The 17798-nt window shown below is 36.2% G+C and overlaps 1 protein-coding gene across 2 annotated transcripts; it reads left to right on the top strand.

Annotated features, from left to right (window-relative positions):
• The first annotated feature begins 78 nt into the window (after positions 1-78).
• LOC147514475 (exocyst complex component SEC3A-like) lies at positions 79-16725 on the top strand. Of its 2 annotated transcripts, XM_086583333.1 has the most exons (25): positions 79-315; positions 381-439; positions 521-601; positions 675-742; positions 834-936; positions 1830-1975; positions 3686-3803; positions 5211-5315; positions 5952-6053; positions 6181-6318; positions 7957-8085; positions 8180-8260; positions 8343-8417; positions 9582-9755; positions 9847-9991; positions 10125-10186; positions 11940-12110; positions 12230-12309; positions 13196-13277; positions 14200-14297; positions 14537-14645; positions 14775-14843; positions 15866-15931; positions 16015-16104; positions 16348-16725. In XM_086583333.1, the coding sequence occupies exons 1-25, from the start codon at positions 114-116 to the stop codon at positions 16456-16458; spliced, it is 2664 nt and encodes an 887-aa protein (XP_086439459.1). In that variant the 5' UTR covers positions 79-113; the 3' UTR covers positions 16459-16725. The 2 variants fall into 2 exon arrangements, 1 of the variants encoding a protein (XP_086439459.1); XR_015208233.1 differs by lacking the exons at positions 14775-14843; positions 15866-15931; positions 16015-16104; positions 16348-16725 and having other exon boundaries at positions 14200-14421.
• The last annotated feature ends 1073 nt before the right edge of the window (positions 16726-17798 follow it).

The raw sequence follows: 17798 nt of genomic DNA, 5'->3' as shown, positions 1-17798 counted from the left end.
TGGTGGGCCGAAGCCCATTTGACAATTTTAGAAGACTGGTTTATTCGTCTCTGTTGACTATAAAAGACCACCCTCCTGATTACTTTGTGTCGGAGCACTAGTAGTAAATATAAATGGCGAAATCGAGTGCGGACGATGAAGAGTTACGAAGAGCTTGCCAAGTAGCAGTGGAAGGAAGTAGTTCTTCTTCTTCTTCTTCTTCTTCGAAGATTGTCATGTGTATCAAAGTTTCAAAGACTCGTGGATTTTGGGGCAAGTCTACTCGGCTAGGTCGCGGGAGTAACGTGGCTAAACCTAGAGTACTTGCTCTTTCAAGTACGTATAATTAATCTTTTCAATAATTTATTATTATTATTAACTGATATATTTGTTTATTAAAGGTCAGAAGACTACAGCGTTGCTTCATGTTTTGAAATACTCTTCCGGAGGAGTTCTTGAGGTCTTTTTCTCTTTTTTATTATTATTAACTGATATTTTGGTCATTTTCTCTATTTTTTATTTTATTTTCTACCTGCTGTAGCCTGCCAAGCTGTACAAGCTGAAGCATCTTTCTAAAGTGGAGGTTATTTCTAATGATCCCAGTGGATGTACATTTTTGCTGGTAATTTCTATTGAGTTCATATAGTCATATACGTGTACGCCTGTTTGCCTGCTCTTAATTGGTCCTGTAACAGGGATTTGACAACCTTAGGAATCAGAGTGTTGCTCCATCTCAGTGGACCATGCGCAACATTAACGACAGGTAACTAACTTGAATTCTAAAACATGCCTATAGGTAATACTTTACATCCTATCAATAGTTTACTGGGTTAACTACTGTCTTATGTTTGTAGGAACCGTCTTCTGCTGTGCACGTTAAACATATGCAAAGAGGTACTGGGCCAACTTCCCAAAGTTGTGGGTATAGATATTGTGGAGCTGGCTCTTTGGGCTAAGGTAAGTAACGGTGTGCATTTTTCTATTTATTTATTTTTTCTGTACCTTTATCTTGTTTGCTAGATGCTGGAATCTTCCTCCTCATTTAATGAGTTAATGGAGATGTATACTTTACCATAATCTTAAGGAGGGTTATGTTGTTTTATAACTCTTAGGCTCCAATAGCACGGACGTGGTGGTACATGCGTGTCCCACATGCTAGGGTAGTTTAGACCCGAACTGGGCACGTCTTGGACACTGCATGGAGGCTTTGAGATGTCTCTGTGACTTTTTTTTATTGTTCCTATGTTTATGAATCTTGAATTATTATGATATGACCTAAAATCTAATGTTACATCAGTATAAAATAAATTTTAAAATATTATTTAATATCTGTGTCCTTGCCGTGTCCGCGTCCGCGTCCTACTTTTTAGGATATGCTCGTGTTCGGTGTCTGCATCCATGTCTGAGTCACTGTCCGTGCTTCATAGCTCTTAGGTGCCAATTTGCTTGTACTTGTACTTCTTTTACTTAAACTAGCACAATTTTCCAGAAGGCTTTAATTCTGTTGCAAACTAAAAACTGGAGTACATTGTTAACAACTATCTTTTATCACCATATCGTTTTTTGTGAGAAGGTAGCAAGATTAATTTCACACCTTGGGCTTATGGGCTATTAGAAGTATAGGGTCCTTGAGTGGTTCAAACTTCAAAGGCAGTAAAATTTGTTAATGTATAAACTTACAGATCGCTCAAGTAGATTTTTTTGTTCCGTCTTGTAAGTTTGATGTTTATATGTTCAGTCTGTCTTATATTTTCTCTTCATTTATGCTAAGCATTGGTCTGAGCATCTTCTTATAATGCCCATTCGTCATTTGATTAATGTTGAAATTACTGTTTTGACACCAATTGTAGGAAAATACACCTACTGTTCCAAATCAAGCAAATCTTCGAGATGGGCCAGTAGCATCTGTTGTGACAGAAAATGACTTTAAAGTGACTGTTGAAAAAGATCTTGTATCACAAGCTGAAGAAGAGGACATGGAGGCTCTTCTTGGGACGTAAGTAGTTTTAGTATCTCTATGGAAGAGATTTTGTTTCCTTCTTAAATTTTCACTTTGGAAAAGGAATAAAAGAAAAAAGAAAAATAGAACTCCCATACTGAAACTTAGGTTCACTATGATGATTAATGAAGAACGAAGGAATATTTTGGAAGAAAGAGATGGAAATTTCGATGAGAGGAGAAGTGAAGAAGAGAGAGAAGAAATTAAGAAGAATAAGAACAATAGATTAAGATTAAGATGACGATTCTGAGGTGAAGAGACAGAGATAGTAGAGAAAATAAACTTGGAGAAAATAAAACCTTCAATTCAATTCATAATCATAACGGTTGGTTCTACAAAACAGTAAGAAACCTATATTTATAGATATGGTTTCTTGGACTTCAAGTAATTGCAAATGAAAACGAATTCTAATTGAAGTTTAGCTCAAATAGGAACTCCTAAATAAACCAACTCCTAAGTAGTTGAGAATCCTAACGCCTTGCGCCCCACCTCGCCTCTGACAACATACTCAGGTCATATTGTAGTGATTAGAGGGCTCGGTATATAGTACTGTATTTTAAGGGGGAGGGGGACCTTGATATTGGCATAGCTATCATGTACTTGGGTTAATTTGTGATATAGTTCTCTTTATCACATTACTTGATTGGTCATTCTCTCATACCATACTATAATGAGTAAAATTATTAAGAAAAAGGGAGAGACGAGGAGAAGAAAGTAGGTTTGAGAGAAGAGAGCCAGTTGAACGACTTGGATATTCTCCTCTATATACCACATGTTGATACTTATTGATATATAAAATTTCCCCGTCACACTGTTTATCTTTTCACATTTGTAACATCAACTAGCCATGTGCTAAATTTAATCTATCTGAACATATTTCAGGCACCAACACTCAAAACCCTTATCGAAAATATAAAGGGAACACTGAATTGGGAGTTCTCTAGGTCTGAGTTAAATCAATTACTTAAACAGATATGTAAATATAATAAAACAAAGAAATATAATTAAATGAGAAGGTGTTCTTAAAATTAATGAATGCCTTTCCATACCCACACCTTTGGTGTCTTGAAGACTTTCTTGTCTATTACGGTAATACTTTGTGCTAGTGCCAGACACTAATGTATGCTAGGAAGCACGGATACCGATACGCGACACAGATACGACACGACACGGATACGCGGACATGACATTTTTCAAAAATATAGGACACGGATACGTCATGGACACGTTTGAATAAATATATATAAATATTATATAATTGAGCATTTTTCACCAAATTAAAATTAAAATGGCAATTCTACTTCATAAAATGACCAATTCAAACAGATTAAGCAGTAACTTACATGTATAATTTGGATTCACTTCTTACTTCTCTTGCATCTCTTCTTAACTTGGATTTTATTTCACTTGTGTTTTTTTTGTTAAAGTTTCAAAAAAATTTCTTGTATGTGTGAGATTAATGTCCCCCGCGTGTCGGAAATTAAAAAATTAATTATAAAATTGGATACTCCAAATCGCGTATCGGACACGTATCGGGGTGTATCAGTGTCGGACACGGATACTTCACCCTTAGGGACGTATCGGTGTTTCATAGAATGTATGTACCTGTTTCTTTGCTACTTCACTTTATTGTACATAATTACTCTGTTTTAATTGTTAATTTTATGGTAGTAGTTGAATTTGTCTCATACTTGTTCTGATGCACAGGTATGTGATGGGTATTGGCGAAGCAGAGGCATTTTCTGAAAGGCTCAAGAGAGAACTGCTTGCTTTGGAAGCCGCAAATGTGCATGCAATCTTGGAAAGTGAACCTTTGGTTGAAGAGGTAACTGTTATGTTGTGGTTGTAGGCTGAATTATATTGTGGAAAATATTCCTTGTTCACCACCCCAATAGTTGGACTAAGATCAATTGGTGGTGTCTTAACTTTTCTTGAACAGCTGAAATCTCTTGCTTTTATATATGTTTTGTTTGCAAGAATTACTATTGCCAGCCTATTTGCTTAAAAGGTATTAAAGAATGGAACACGACACATGTTGCTTCCACTTAAGTGGTCTAATCGCCTCCACGTCACTCATAGAAATTTGCCTTCCCTCTGGTCCATCTAAGCAGCCGTGTTAGCGTCCACCTGGTCTGAAGGCTGTCACCATCCCCAAAGCCCCCAAAGGGTAATGGATCATGGAGCCGTAATCAGCTCTAGAGAAATAGGTCAAAAGGGTTTAAATATTTGCATGAGTGAGCTCCCCAGATGACTTAGCGAGTTTCGAACCCGCAACCTGAGGGGAGGGGAGCACAACCAGTTGAGCTACAAGCTCATGTGCTTTTACTTTAAATAATTGTATTTTTATTTTTCGTGCTTTGTACCTTTAGTTCTATGAATCTGTGTTGCTTTGGTTAATACAACACTTTTACCAAGCATATATGATGCTATTTCCTTTTTCTTTCAGTTGTCTTATTTGAAGGGATGCGTTATTTGTCAAAAAATGAAGGAGGGGGGAGGGTGGGGTGGATGGAAATACTAGAAAGCAATTAGGGAAATGCTGGTCCCAGAAAGAAATCCGTGCTCATATTTATCTTGGGAGATGATATATAGGGAAATGCTGGTCCCACAAAGAAATCTGTGCTCGTATTTATGTTAGGAGATGATATGTCCGGGAGGAAGTCCATAGTAAGCATATCTAAGTTCTAAAGTATGCATTGAAAGTCCTCAAACAAAAGGGGATACAAGAAGTTGGTTACCGTTTGCACCCATATACAGGTAGAAAAGAAAAATGAACAACTTCTCTGGTAACAAAATCTGGAATTCTGGATAAGTAGGATGCCAAGAGTTTTCTTGATATAACCATAGTTCGGGATTTAAGAATTTCCGGAATTCCGACAGTTCCAAAAACTGGAATTCCAACATTTTCCTATCATATTTCAAATTTTGCATTTTCCTGACCCTATTTTGTTATTTCAGTACCGTTTTGATTTTTTCAGAAATTGAAATTTTCGACGGATTCCGAGATTCTGTTCGAAATCACGAACTATGGATATTACTGAGTGGTTCTGTGTCGACAATTGCACGTAAATATTAAATTGGGTCTAGCTGTCTAAATACCAGGCTTTCTTTACAATATTATGTGTATGATTTCTGTGATTGTGTCTGTTCTGTTAAAGTTGAGTTTGGACATATTCTTGATTTCTGAGTTTCTAATCCATATTTGGGTACTTAACTAATTTATAAAATGCAGGTATTGCAGGGACTAGAATCAGCAACCATTTGTGTGGATGATATGGATGAGTGGCTAGGCATTTTCAACGTAAAGCTCAGACACATGAGACAGGACATTGAATCGGTATGACCACGTTATTGGAAGAACGTGAAGAACATTGTATATATCCATACTCCATAGCCATACCAGAATATGGATGGAAAAATTGAGATACATAGATGCTAATTATCCAGTTTTTTATGCATCTGGATGTATTAACAACATAATGAATGGTGATGCCAAGTTTCCACTTTCTAGGATATTGTGGTTAATCTTCAAAAAAGCTGTAACTGCTCCTCATGGAAACATATCTCTCCCCCTGTAGACAGTATGTTTGTAATGAATCAGTAACCGAGTTTATGTTAATAGAGATGCACTTTACATCACCTCTTGCAGCTTTTAACTTGATTTGTGTTGTGAACTTTGGGTGTACGTTTCCGGAACTTTACAGATATAAAAGAATGTGAACTCTACTGAAAATATTAGACAAACATTTATTGTTTTTCTCTTGGGAAACTGCAAAATATGCAAGATCCCCAGTCAGAACTTTCGTGCGAGACATTCCAATATGGTTACTCTGTTATGCGTTACATGTGTCTCATGGATCATGCTAGCTAAAGTTTCTCTTGGTTTTACTAGTGTAGATGCACGTCTCTTAATTGAAAGTACGGACTTTGCATATGTTTTGAACTACTAGTGTTTTTCTGTTGTCTTGTTCAGATAGAATCACGTAACAATAACTTGGAGATGCAGTCTGTTAATAATGAATCACTTATCGAGGAGCTTGATAAACTTCTTGAACGTTTACGTGTTCCTTCGGAGGTAATGTTTCCCTTACATGATGTTGCACCACTGTACTTGCATTGATAACATTTTCACTGTGTTTCAGTCAACTCCACATTACTACAACTTGAGCTTCTAAGTTCTAACTACATTTTATTGGTAGCAGTATGCAGCATCTCTAACTGGAGGTTCATTTGATGAGGCACGGATGCTTCAAAATGTTGAAGCATGTGAATGGTTAACTGGTGCATTACACGATCTAGAACCTCCAAAGCTGGATCCCTGCTATGCAAATATGAGAGCTGTATGTCCTCGTCTTGTTATTTGCTTTTCCTTCAATGTTTTGGCTAAGGCATCAATGCACATTATTAACGTTCCATAAGTTCCCCCTTCATGCGAGCAAACTATGGAACATCTTTCGTGCCTTCGACACATGTTGAATGGCCTACTACACTCGTAAAAGATAATACCCCTCAGAACTCTGCTGTTGAGCGACTATGGGACAGCATTTCTGTGGCTAAATGACCTAGTTGGCTTTAAATCCACTTAATTAGATAAATAGCTTATGGTGACCTTATAACGTGGGATGAATGGATGGCGGATATAATGAGATATTTAGCGAATATGTATCAGCATTGAGGCAGTGGAGGAATTAGGAGGTCTGCTGGGACAGAGGAGGTAACTTTTTGTTCCTTATGGCGGAGTGTTCTGGCAAGTATCCCTTGATCAAGTTTACCATTGATATCACATGAAGCATCTAAGATGATCTCCGTAATGTGGTGTTCTGTTTTGTATCAGACTTGGAGAAGATTTGGTTTTAGGGTTCACATGTGCTAATATTAGGTCACTTGTGCTGGTCGCATCAATGATAGATTTCACAATTTTAAGGTATTCAGTAAGTTAAGTTGGTCAGTATGTTGGAGTTATTACCACAGACTTGGGCTCGAAACCCCCATCATTAGTACTCTCTATACCCACCAGAAATAAGAAAATATTGGTCTCTTCTTGACTTCTCCGATGCACACTTAGATTCTTGTGGAGTTTTAAAGACATGGAGTGATCGTAGATTGGAAATGTCTTTACGAAATGAGAGTGAAAAAGAATTAGCCAGTGTGATGCTTAACCGATAAGTCAATCCTTGTTGGGAAGGTCGATCTGCTCATATGGGGAAGATAAAAATTGATTATGGAGGAAATTGTCATTGATAGGGTATTGTGGACCAAGTTATAAATAGCAATTCGTAGCTTGGTTACCACTGCATGGTTACTATGAAAGTGAGGAAAAGCTACTTATAAACCGATTTTAATCCATATAAAAGAAAGAAATATGAAATCCAGGCTATTGTTTGTTCTCATTCCAAACTTGAATCAGAAGACTTTGATGTTTGATCTTAACTTCTTAAGTCAGTCGTTTGTCCCCTCCGTTGACCAAACTGCAGGTGTATTCGCAAAAGGTCTTCACAACCATCATTTTCAGCTATTGCATATCAAACTAGTGTATAAGAGACTGCCGTGTTTGTGGGAAGTGTAAAATCACGAGCGTATCGCTATATTTAGCATGTAATCTATTATTGTATTGTTAGCTGTCTATTGCCAATCTTGGCTTGTAAACAATCTATATATACCTGATGGTGAGAAGAATGCATATCTCTTGAAAGTTGAAACACTTACACGTCCCCTTTTGGTTTGTGAAATGCAATCTAGGACATGATGGGAGTTTCCCTCAGTATGAAAGGGATCTTACTTGCAGGGTACTCATACAGTCAAGTATTACTCGATAATCTATTGTTCCCAAAGAAGTGTAGTGCTGAAATGCTTGTCAAATATTAATTCTAAGATTAACTTCTTGGGAGATTTTTTTATTTGCACATAAGGTCATAAGGAGAAGAAGACCTGAGATATTATTATATATTAACAATTTAAGTAAAATGGAAATCATGCAGGTTAAAGAGAAGCGATCGGAGCTTGAAAAACTAAAAGTTACTTTTGTTCGGAGAGCATCTGAGTTCTTGCGAAACTACTTTTCTAGCTTGGTGGATTTTATGATTAGTGACAAGAGCTACTTCTCTCAGGTGTAACATTATCTTGTGGTATTCCCATAAGATTTTTTCTTGACCTGCAATTGACGGAATGCTAACATTATGTTGTATGCTTTCGTGTACACAGAGAGGTCAGTTGAAGAGGCCTGATCATGCGGATTTGCGGTATAAATGCAGGACATATGCACGCCTTTTACAACACTTAAAGGTCTCAACTTATGGGTCTAGCTGATTGGCTTCCTTTCCAGTTACTTTCCTTTCTAATTGTTTCTTTCATTTTTACTGATCAGAGTCTTGATAAAAATTGCTTGGGTTCGTTAAGAAAAGCATATTGTTATTCCCTTAATTTGCTTCTTCGTCGAGAGGTAAAGAACAGTTTCCTTTTTATTAATCATATTGAAATTGTTTTGGTTACACTCAAGTAGGGAATGTATTGTCTATTACGCCTCTATTGTATATATTCATAAGCTGACAGCCGGACATCTTCCAAATTTTACTTAACACAATAATCATAATGTCCCTAATTTTTGAGTTGCTGCATAGATGTAAGGTAAAGTTTATCTCCCGTGACAAGGGAACCCTTTATTTGTTTAGTAACATCTACAGTACTGTTTTGAAAGTGGCGGTTGAGATTAATCTCTTGCTCTTGATATGTGTTTTGTATAACAATTGATGTGGGAGTAAGTCTTATACTGTTTATACTTTCTTATTTTTAATTTTGATAGTCACGTTTTATGCCTTAATCCTTAATATACCATTTTCCCCAGTGAAAGTGGGAATAGTCAGGAGTTAGGACGTTGGCCAAGGTTTAAAGAAACACATAAGAGCAAGAGCCTCGAGGTGCTAGGCCTCCTAGAGGCTTAAAGTGTGCCTTAGAGGGATTATTGAGGTGTAACGTCAATCATGCCTCAATAGCAAACACAACTTATTTTTTGTTTTATTGTTGAAATTGAACAATTTTGCATATGAGTAAGGTTTTTTTTTCTCCAAACATAGATTGAGGGTGGTTGTTGAGGAGAAAAAGTAATAAATGAAAAATGAAAAAATAAACAAAAAAAAAAAGTTTCAAGGTTCTTGGGTTTTACTGCCACTGAGGCTATAGCTTTAAGGCTGTTTTACTGCCAAAGGCACTAAGGTGCACCTCAAGGTGTGCACCTCGATGCGTTGTTTTAAATGCCGCGTTGGGCCGAACCTCCCAAGGCAGAGGGGGGTGAAGTATGTCGAGAGTAGGCGAGTAGCTAAATAAGTTTCATGTGCTACCTAGAGCATATTTGGCGCATGTGGAGGGCTCAGTTAGTCTTGCTTGATACCTAGCACTTGGATAGTATGCATAATGCATCAATGATCATAACCTAATTGGTCTGTAATGTTGTATATAGGTGTCTTTACATATTTTATATATATGATTGTGTGTCTACCATTTGTTTCTATGGTGTGCACGAAAATCATCCAACTACTTGGACGATGTAAAGGCCAAGGACTGGAGTAGTGTGAATATATTGTCTTTGAAACCTTTCAATTAATTACAGGCCCGTGAATTTGCAAATGAACTTCGTGCCAGTACAAAAGCTCCAAAAAATCCCTCAGTCTGGCTTGAAGCTTCAACAGGTTCCAGTCAAACAGTGAATAGTGCTGATACATCTACAGTTTCCGATGCATATTCTAAGATGCTCACAATATTTATCCCGCTCCTTGTTGATGAGGTTGGTTGGTCTATTTTTTCTTTCTTTTTTTCAAATCCTAAAAGAGATACCCCTTTTTTCATAAAACCATAACCTGTTCCATTATCCACAGAGTTCGTTTTTCGCACACTTTATGTGCTTTGAAGTTCCTGCACTTGTTCAACCTGGAGGCCATGGAAATGGTAGCAAAAATGGATCCGATGGCAATGAAGATGATTTAGGTATTTTGGACATCGATGACAATGACAGTAAAACAGGTAATCCTCTAACACTTCACTGTTGTAAGTCATTCACTTTAGGGGTCTTGAAAATTGAAGTATTTGCGTTTTCGTTTTGGTAATTAATGTTTTCTTTTGTAATGACTCTTTACTGAAAATTTCCATTTCATAGGTAATTCTGCTGAGCTGGGGACCTTAAACGAATCTCTTCATGAACTGCTTGATGGAATCCAAGTAATTTCTGTCAAACATTTTTATGTGTTAAGACATTTTTCTTTTAGAGTTTAAAGTGTTTTTTCCAAGAAAAGCCCGATCCATGTGACACTGGAACTGGTTCACTAAGGACTTAACTCCCCAGAACTCTGGTGGCAAAGAAAACCTGTGATGAACAGTATCATTTTCATGCTATTATATATTTATATGTAGGACAATGTATGAGTTTGGCAATTTTCTTTTCATTTTAGGATTATACTAAAGCGGGTTATCTTAGAATAACTTGTGCAATTGAAAATAGATATAGTATGTATATAAGGTAAATAACATGTCTATATGGAGGTTAACTGGGAATTAATTTGTTTTAAGATCTATTTGTACAGTCAAAGCTAGGATAGTAACGGATGTTATGAAATTATAGATGTCCAAGTCTTCTAAGATTAGGAGGAAAAGAATTTTAGTCCAATCTTTGTAAGTTTTTGGGACCTTTTAGTTCGTCCTTAGGTTGTCCATTGTTAGTACCCATCATCATGATAGCGCTACATTGTTAGTTTACCTTTTTTTCTTTTGCAGATTGAGATTATCATTGACCATTTTTAGAATTCCCAAACTTTTTTATGATTCTTCGAGCATCTAGAGACTTTGGTTAATGATAGGCATGATTCTTGTGTCTAGAGTGTCTGTATTTCAATTTTAATCAGGTGTCCAAAGATGTTATCCTGTGGACCACTCAAATGGGTGCACCGTTATTAGAAATAAACTTATAGCTCTTATCAAAATTGACTGGGCTTCCTAACTAGCTTCTGCTGTCCAAATTTCTGGCCCAGAGGATGCACATGGACATACCGGACAAATATTGTTTAGTTTGTTTTCTTCCATTTTAATCCCATAAAGAAAGAGGAAAGAAACACAGTGATTGAGTCTGACCTAATTAAAGTTGGGTATATTTTGATCCTTTCATTAAGATTAACTGTTTACTATCTGTTTATAAATGTGTTAAGAGCAGACAGGTTTTGTGGAAGTTGTTTTTATATCAGAAATTAAAAGACTAAAGGTATCATAAATATTGAATGAAAAAAAGTATTAAACATATTGTTGTCTTTGCATCACGATATGCACCTCCCATATGATCTCTGGGATTCCTGTTTCACTTGGAAGCAAACCATGAAGCCAGTACATTTAAGATCAGTTTAGGTTTACACACTGAATTTTAACAAACTTGAGATGGCAATAGTTACCATTGTTGCTGACTCCTGATAACATTGTCGAGATATATAGTCTCACATGGGACATTTAAACCCTTGCATCACAATATTAAAACGTCCTGGGGCTCCGAGCAGCCCCAAATCTTTCTATAGTGGGATGCAAGGCTTCAAGTGTCCCATGCAGGATTATATTTCTCAGTGAACAACCCAAGTTAGCTGAGGTCTGCATGACTGGGAGGAAGACCAGAAAGTCTGATAGATTCTGGTTATATATCAGAGAAGATTTAAGGTTACTCGAACTTCAAACTATCAAGAGCCTGAAGACATGGCCTTAACTGAATTAAAGGGCGTAATCTTGTATGTTCTACTGACTCTAGATGTTAGAGATAATTTATTTTGGTGCAAAACATATTGAAGAATACAGATACTTTTTTCGATGTAGAGTTTGACGCAAGCACAATGTGGTAAATGATTGGAATTTTTTTGGCTTTTTGAAAGATGGCCTTCTTGATCTTGTCAAAACTAAAATCATAAACTTGCTAAACTTTTCATTATTTTATGGTCCCTAGGAGGACTTCTATGCCGTGGTAGATTGGGCATATAAGATTGATCCTTTAAGGTGCATATCAATGCATGGAATTACAGAGCGCTATCTTTCTGGTCAAAAAGCTGATGCAGCAGGCTTTGTGCGCCGTTTGCTTGATGACTTGGAGTCAAAAATTTCTGTGCAGTTTAATCGGGTGCGTAAGTTTCCTAGAATAATTTTTTTTCCCGTGTTTTCTTTCTTTCTCTTATTTTAATTATTTTTTGTTTAAAACTTGTTAAGATAATAACTTGTGCAAATTTGGTATGCATTCAGTTTGTTGATGAGGCTTGTCACCAGATTGAAAGAAATGAACGTAATGTTCGACAAATGGGTGTTTTATCTTATATCCCAAGGTAAGGTGGGCAGCATGGGGTTGTGTTATTTGTTTCCTGTTTATCTATGGAATTAATTGAATAAATCAGTCACCTGAATAAGTTCTTCTACCTGCATCTCTTCTCTCTCTTTTTAAAGTGGATAGTTAGTACTTTATTCCCCAATCCCTTAAATTCCCTTTCCTCGTTGAAGGTGGGAAATGAACTTAAGACCTTGGGCCCAGCCTCCAAGTCTTGATCAGTAGGCCCCTGGACACCTTGATCTCTTGTTTTTTGATAGTTAGTACCTGCATGTCTTGTTCTAAGATGAATCTGACCTAAATTTGGTCAACAAAATAGGGGTCAACTAAATTGGGCCTCCAATGTCTTGTTTCAGTAGTCTTAGGATTTTTAAAGAGTTTAGGAGTTTTCATTTCTAGTATTTTGTGGTGAGGTGGGATAGGCTTTTGTATTTAGATGTAGAATAATTTGTGGTTCTCGGGTTAGCCTCCCGTTCCTATGTTTTTATTTTTATTTTGTTTCATTGTAATAGTAGGCTTTCTTGGCCTACTTTCTTTTCACTTTTAATGAGATTTCAACTTTACCGAGCAAAAAAAAAAACAAAATAGGACCATATGCAATTTGCATCCAAAAACTGAATCCCTGCCTGACCAATATGAATACTAAATACAGCCTTTGATTGGATATCGTATTGTTATGTACTCTTGGATAAGTTGCTGTGCAACAAACTCAGCCCTATAGAATCTTGTGATATCCTTATTGTGTTATTTCACGATTTGTAGTAATAGTTGTTTGCAATTTATGTATGCCTGAATGCCTAATCTATGAAATTTGATTATATTTCTCTTATATTGTTTGCTTAAAGTGCTAGTTTATGTTTGATCCTGTATTGATTCATTTGACCTAGGTTTGCAACCCTTGCAACACGTATGGAGCAGTACATCCAGGGGCAATCAAGGGATTTGGTTGATCAGGCATACACAAAATTTGTAAGTACTTACCCTCGTACATGTATTTGTTCCTTTTCTAAACGAAAACTGATCTCACATCTCAACAAATAAATCTACCTTATGACTAATGGCAATTGTGATAATAAGCATCCTGTGAAAACTTGAGATTTAAACATGAAACAAACGTTTAGTTGACCAAAAAGTTCAACAGAACAAGCATTTAATGAGGATGAAATGAAGAGGTACTCGAAATGAACTTCATAAAGGACGTCAGAAATTCAGCATCTGATTTAAAATCATCTCAAGCCCTTCTGTGCCATTTGGTTCAGTTTATAAGACAAATGTAATATATATATATATATATAAAACACAAGATGTTGTGCTGGCCAAACATGGACGTCTTGGGGTTACCTTTTTCCTTGCAGCCATTAATGTTTTGGGTAGCTGCTACTGTCTGTTGTTTCTGCATATTTGTTTTCCTCAAATTGACAAGTTTCTTTCTTTCGTTTAATATAACTATTATTATTATTATTATCATTATTATGAGTAGCTAATTCTCCATGTTAAGCAATTTCTACGAGGATAAATGAATCCAGAAAACCTACACTCATCTCTCACTGGAGTAGATGAAGACATGAAAACTTTGAAAGATCTCCTCATCTAGAATGTATGCATTGTTAGAATGTCCTTGACCCAGGGACAAGGTTTATTTTGAGTTTGAGAAAGTAATCTTGCGTTTAGTTTCTTGGTGAAGCCTTCAAAATTTGATTCCCAATGTACCCTTTTTTACCCCTTGGGTGGGAGAAATTTGGACATCATTTCAGGTTCTTGATCAGATCTTTCAATAGTTATTTGTTTATAGTATATTACTAAAGGACCTAATCAGAGTTGGAATAGTCGAATAAAAGCATGAACTCATGGTACTTCTTGAAATGGAAGCTAACATTTTGACTATGGACAGGTAAGCGTTATGTTTTCAACTTTGGAGAAGATTGCACAAACTGACCCAAAATATGCTGATATTGTGCTTTTAGAAAACTATGCGGCCTTCCAGAACAGGTAGTAAACGAAGTTAGCTTTTGCTTTTCTTTCTTAGCAAGAAAGTTTTACATGAATGAAGAAAAAGACCAGAAAAACAAACTGAGGGGAGTGAGGGGATGTGCAGCACCCTAAGTAGATTTACGTAAGAAATCTATAGGTTGTTGAGGTTGATCTATAATACTTTTAGAAAAGTAGTGTCTGCTTTTAATTCTGATTCCTGCATGCGACAAGCACTGATTTGAAGTTATTGCATGCAGCCTGTATGACCTAGCTAATGTTGTGCCCACACTAGCAAAGTTCTATCACCAGGCAAGCGAATCGTATGAACAAGCATGTACTCGCCATATCAATATGATCATATACTTTGTAAGTGTGATCTCTGTCTTTCGTTATATGTGAGATCTTGCGTCTGTGTTATTTTGAGCCTCCAGTAAGCTTGCTTTGATTGCCTGGATATTCTTTTGTGGGTATGACTTTTAAACTGGAAATTTTCAGCAATTCGAAAAGCTCTTCCAGTTTGGTCGAAAAATTGAGGACTTGATGTACACAATCACACCAGAGGAGGTTTGTTTGTTTATTTCTCATGATGATATATTTTTGTTTCCTTCCTGAACTTACTTCAATATGCTATTGCTAATGTGGATCCCATCATTATTTATTGTGACTTTATTCTCCATAATCGATGGGCACTATAATGGCAAACATGTTTTTTCTTAGGTGTCTATTTTCTGTCTTGATTCGTTCCAAACAGTGGTGGTCGTATTTTAGTAAAACATTGATGTGGCTTGGGTTGAATTTCAATGAAGTAGAGAGTGGAGACTACTTTAGTAGACCTTTTTTAATTGGTAGAATAAAATGGTTAGAAAAATAGAAATAAAACTCAGAAATAGAAAATGATGTAACACAAAGGCTGAAGCAACTTTGAATAAATTAGACCATTAAGATAATTGAAATAAAGAACCAAAAGTAGGGTTTCAAGAGAAAACGAATTTTGCTATTCTATTGAATAAAACATTAAAGCTAACATGTTTCTAGTTAAAATGGTTTATATAGAAGACCCCATTACTAATTATAATCTTAGTTCTAATTGCAAATCAAATAGGAAACTAGTGAATAACCTAGTAAATCTAGAGTCTAATAGAAGTAACTAATTTTAGGAACTTTCCATGTTCATGCATCAATATCTCCCGCTTGAAAAAAACTCGTCCTTGAGTTTGGAGTTACAAAAATCCGCCAATGTGAAAAAGTTTTACATAATCATATACGTTCAAAAAATTCCTATATTTATATATATCACCACGGAACTAGAGGCTTCTGCAGACCTGGGTCATTTAGCATTACCTCATTGCTTCAGGATCTGAGGAGTAATCCTCCTGTTTGGCTACTGTATTTTGAGTGTGCAATCTGTTAGACTTAAGTTGGCCCACCCCCATTCGCCCAGTCATTCAAGTACTGTTTGAATGATGCTCTGAGCCTATCACTCATGTTCAAACTTTTTTTTTTTTTTTTTTTTTTTTTTTTTTAAAGAATATGAAATAATTTACTGACTGAATTCTGTGGCTTACTGTTTCTTTAATGCTCTTTAGATCCCTTTCCAGCTTGGACTATCCAAAATGGACCTGAGGAAGATGATAAAATCCAGTTTATCTGGGGTAAGTCAGATAAAATATGCTTCAGAGCCTCTTGTCACATCCTGAATTTGCTTCCATTGAGTTTTATGGCTTTCATGTTACAGGTTGATAAGTCTATCAGTGCTATGTATAGAAAATTACAAAAGAATCTAACTTCGGATGAGTTGCTACCATCTTTATGGGATAAATGCAAGGTACAATTATCTACTTCCTCTCGTGTGTATGAGGATGCATTGATTCGTGTTTTAAATGTATTATTCTGCTTAGTCGTTGTGTTCTTCCATGTCGAATACGAGCTGTTTATTTTCCCTGGTTTCTGGGGTACATTGTAATACTGTTGACAACTGTGGTTTAGGGATTTGCTATATAGAGTGGCTAATCTAACATGCAGAATGTAAGGAAAACATGTCTATAACTGACTTTTCTATATATTGCAGAAGGAGTTTCTGGATAAGTATGAAAGCTTTGCGCAACTGGTTGCCAAGATATACCCAAACGAAACTGTACCGTCTGTAGCAGGAATGAGAGAGCTTCTCGCATCCTTGTAAATAAGTTGAGAACCTTGCAGTTTGTAAAATATTGGAATAGCCTTTTCCCAAGTTTAGGGGTTATGTAAATTCTCCATGTTCATGTAATTCACAGTACATAAAATGAATACGTGTATAAACCAAGTGTAGAGGAACTTAATTTGTGTTTTTTGTATGACGTATTTCCCTGAAGTTTTCTTAATTATTTGACAACCCTGAGGGATCTCTTTGACTCTGTTGAACAATATTGTTGCAAGAGATAAAGGAGCAAAAGAAAGTTTCTGATTGTGTTTTCCAAATTTTCTACTAGCTTTGTTTTAAAACTGCAGAAGAGGGGTGAAAAAGAAGGTGCAATTTTTTGTAATCCTTGAGGCGCGAGATTTTTTTTTTTTTTTTTTTTTTATCCCGCTAACAACACATTTATAAATTAAAATATAAGATGAATCAAACTACAATCCATCAAGTGTTTTGGCAGGAGGGTGACATCCTAGTCATGGATAGCCCATCTAGCAAGTTCAGACCTACATAATTCTTCTACCATCAGCTTAATAGGTTCGAACCTCCATCAATGCGAGTTTTGCTCTAGAGTGTTTAGTACATTTTGAATAGCTAATCTACTATCACCCTCAAACAAAAAGGAGCTCTGTACCATTGGGAAATACAATTGATCATCATGGATGTTCGGGACCTCTTTCTCTTTCATGCTTCATTTAACCTCCAATGGCTCTACTTAGGCTAATAGTAATGAATGGTGGTTATACGGTAGCTTGAGCAAATTTGCTGGAAGTTCTACAACTCATGTCTCTAGGGCATACTTCTGTATGGTGTAATAGACCACCACCTAGTATTGCTAATCTAGTTTTCAATGATATAACATCTGTATGTACTCTCCGCAATGTTTAATAAATAAAGGAAATGCAGTTACCAAAAAAATAATAATAATAATTATTTGGTTTAAATGGTCTGATACTCTGATCACTCGTTCGTGACTGATTTTGCTAAAATGTTCACCTCTTAACATTTCCCCTTTACCTGTATGGCATATTCTCGTCCAATAAACACTAAATAATTAGAATGTGCAACATCTGAGCTAACCAATCATTCTGAAACTAGTGACCTTACTGAGCTAAGAATAGTTTTTGTATTGGAACTTTGAAAATGTTCAATAATGATTTGTATATGGGGCTAATTTCTAGGTACAAGGAGCCTGAATGGAAAAACTATATTTAGAGTCAGAACTGGGATATGGAAAAAACTTGGACCGCACTTTGCAATTTGGAAATCCCCATTATGCAATTTAGATACGCATAAACCTGTTGGTAAACAAATATCATGTGCTGCATCTAGGAGCAGATGCTTCT

This window comes from Coptis chinensis, chromosome 2 (assembly GCF_015680905.1).
Source record: "Coptis chinensis isolate HL-2020 chromosome 2, ASM1568090v1, whole genome shotgun sequence".
Taxonomy (NCBI): domain Eukaryota; kingdom Viridiplantae; phylum Streptophyta; class Magnoliopsida; order Ranunculales; family Ranunculaceae; genus Coptis; species Coptis chinensis.
This window is presented reverse-complemented; position numbering and strand designations above follow the sequence as displayed.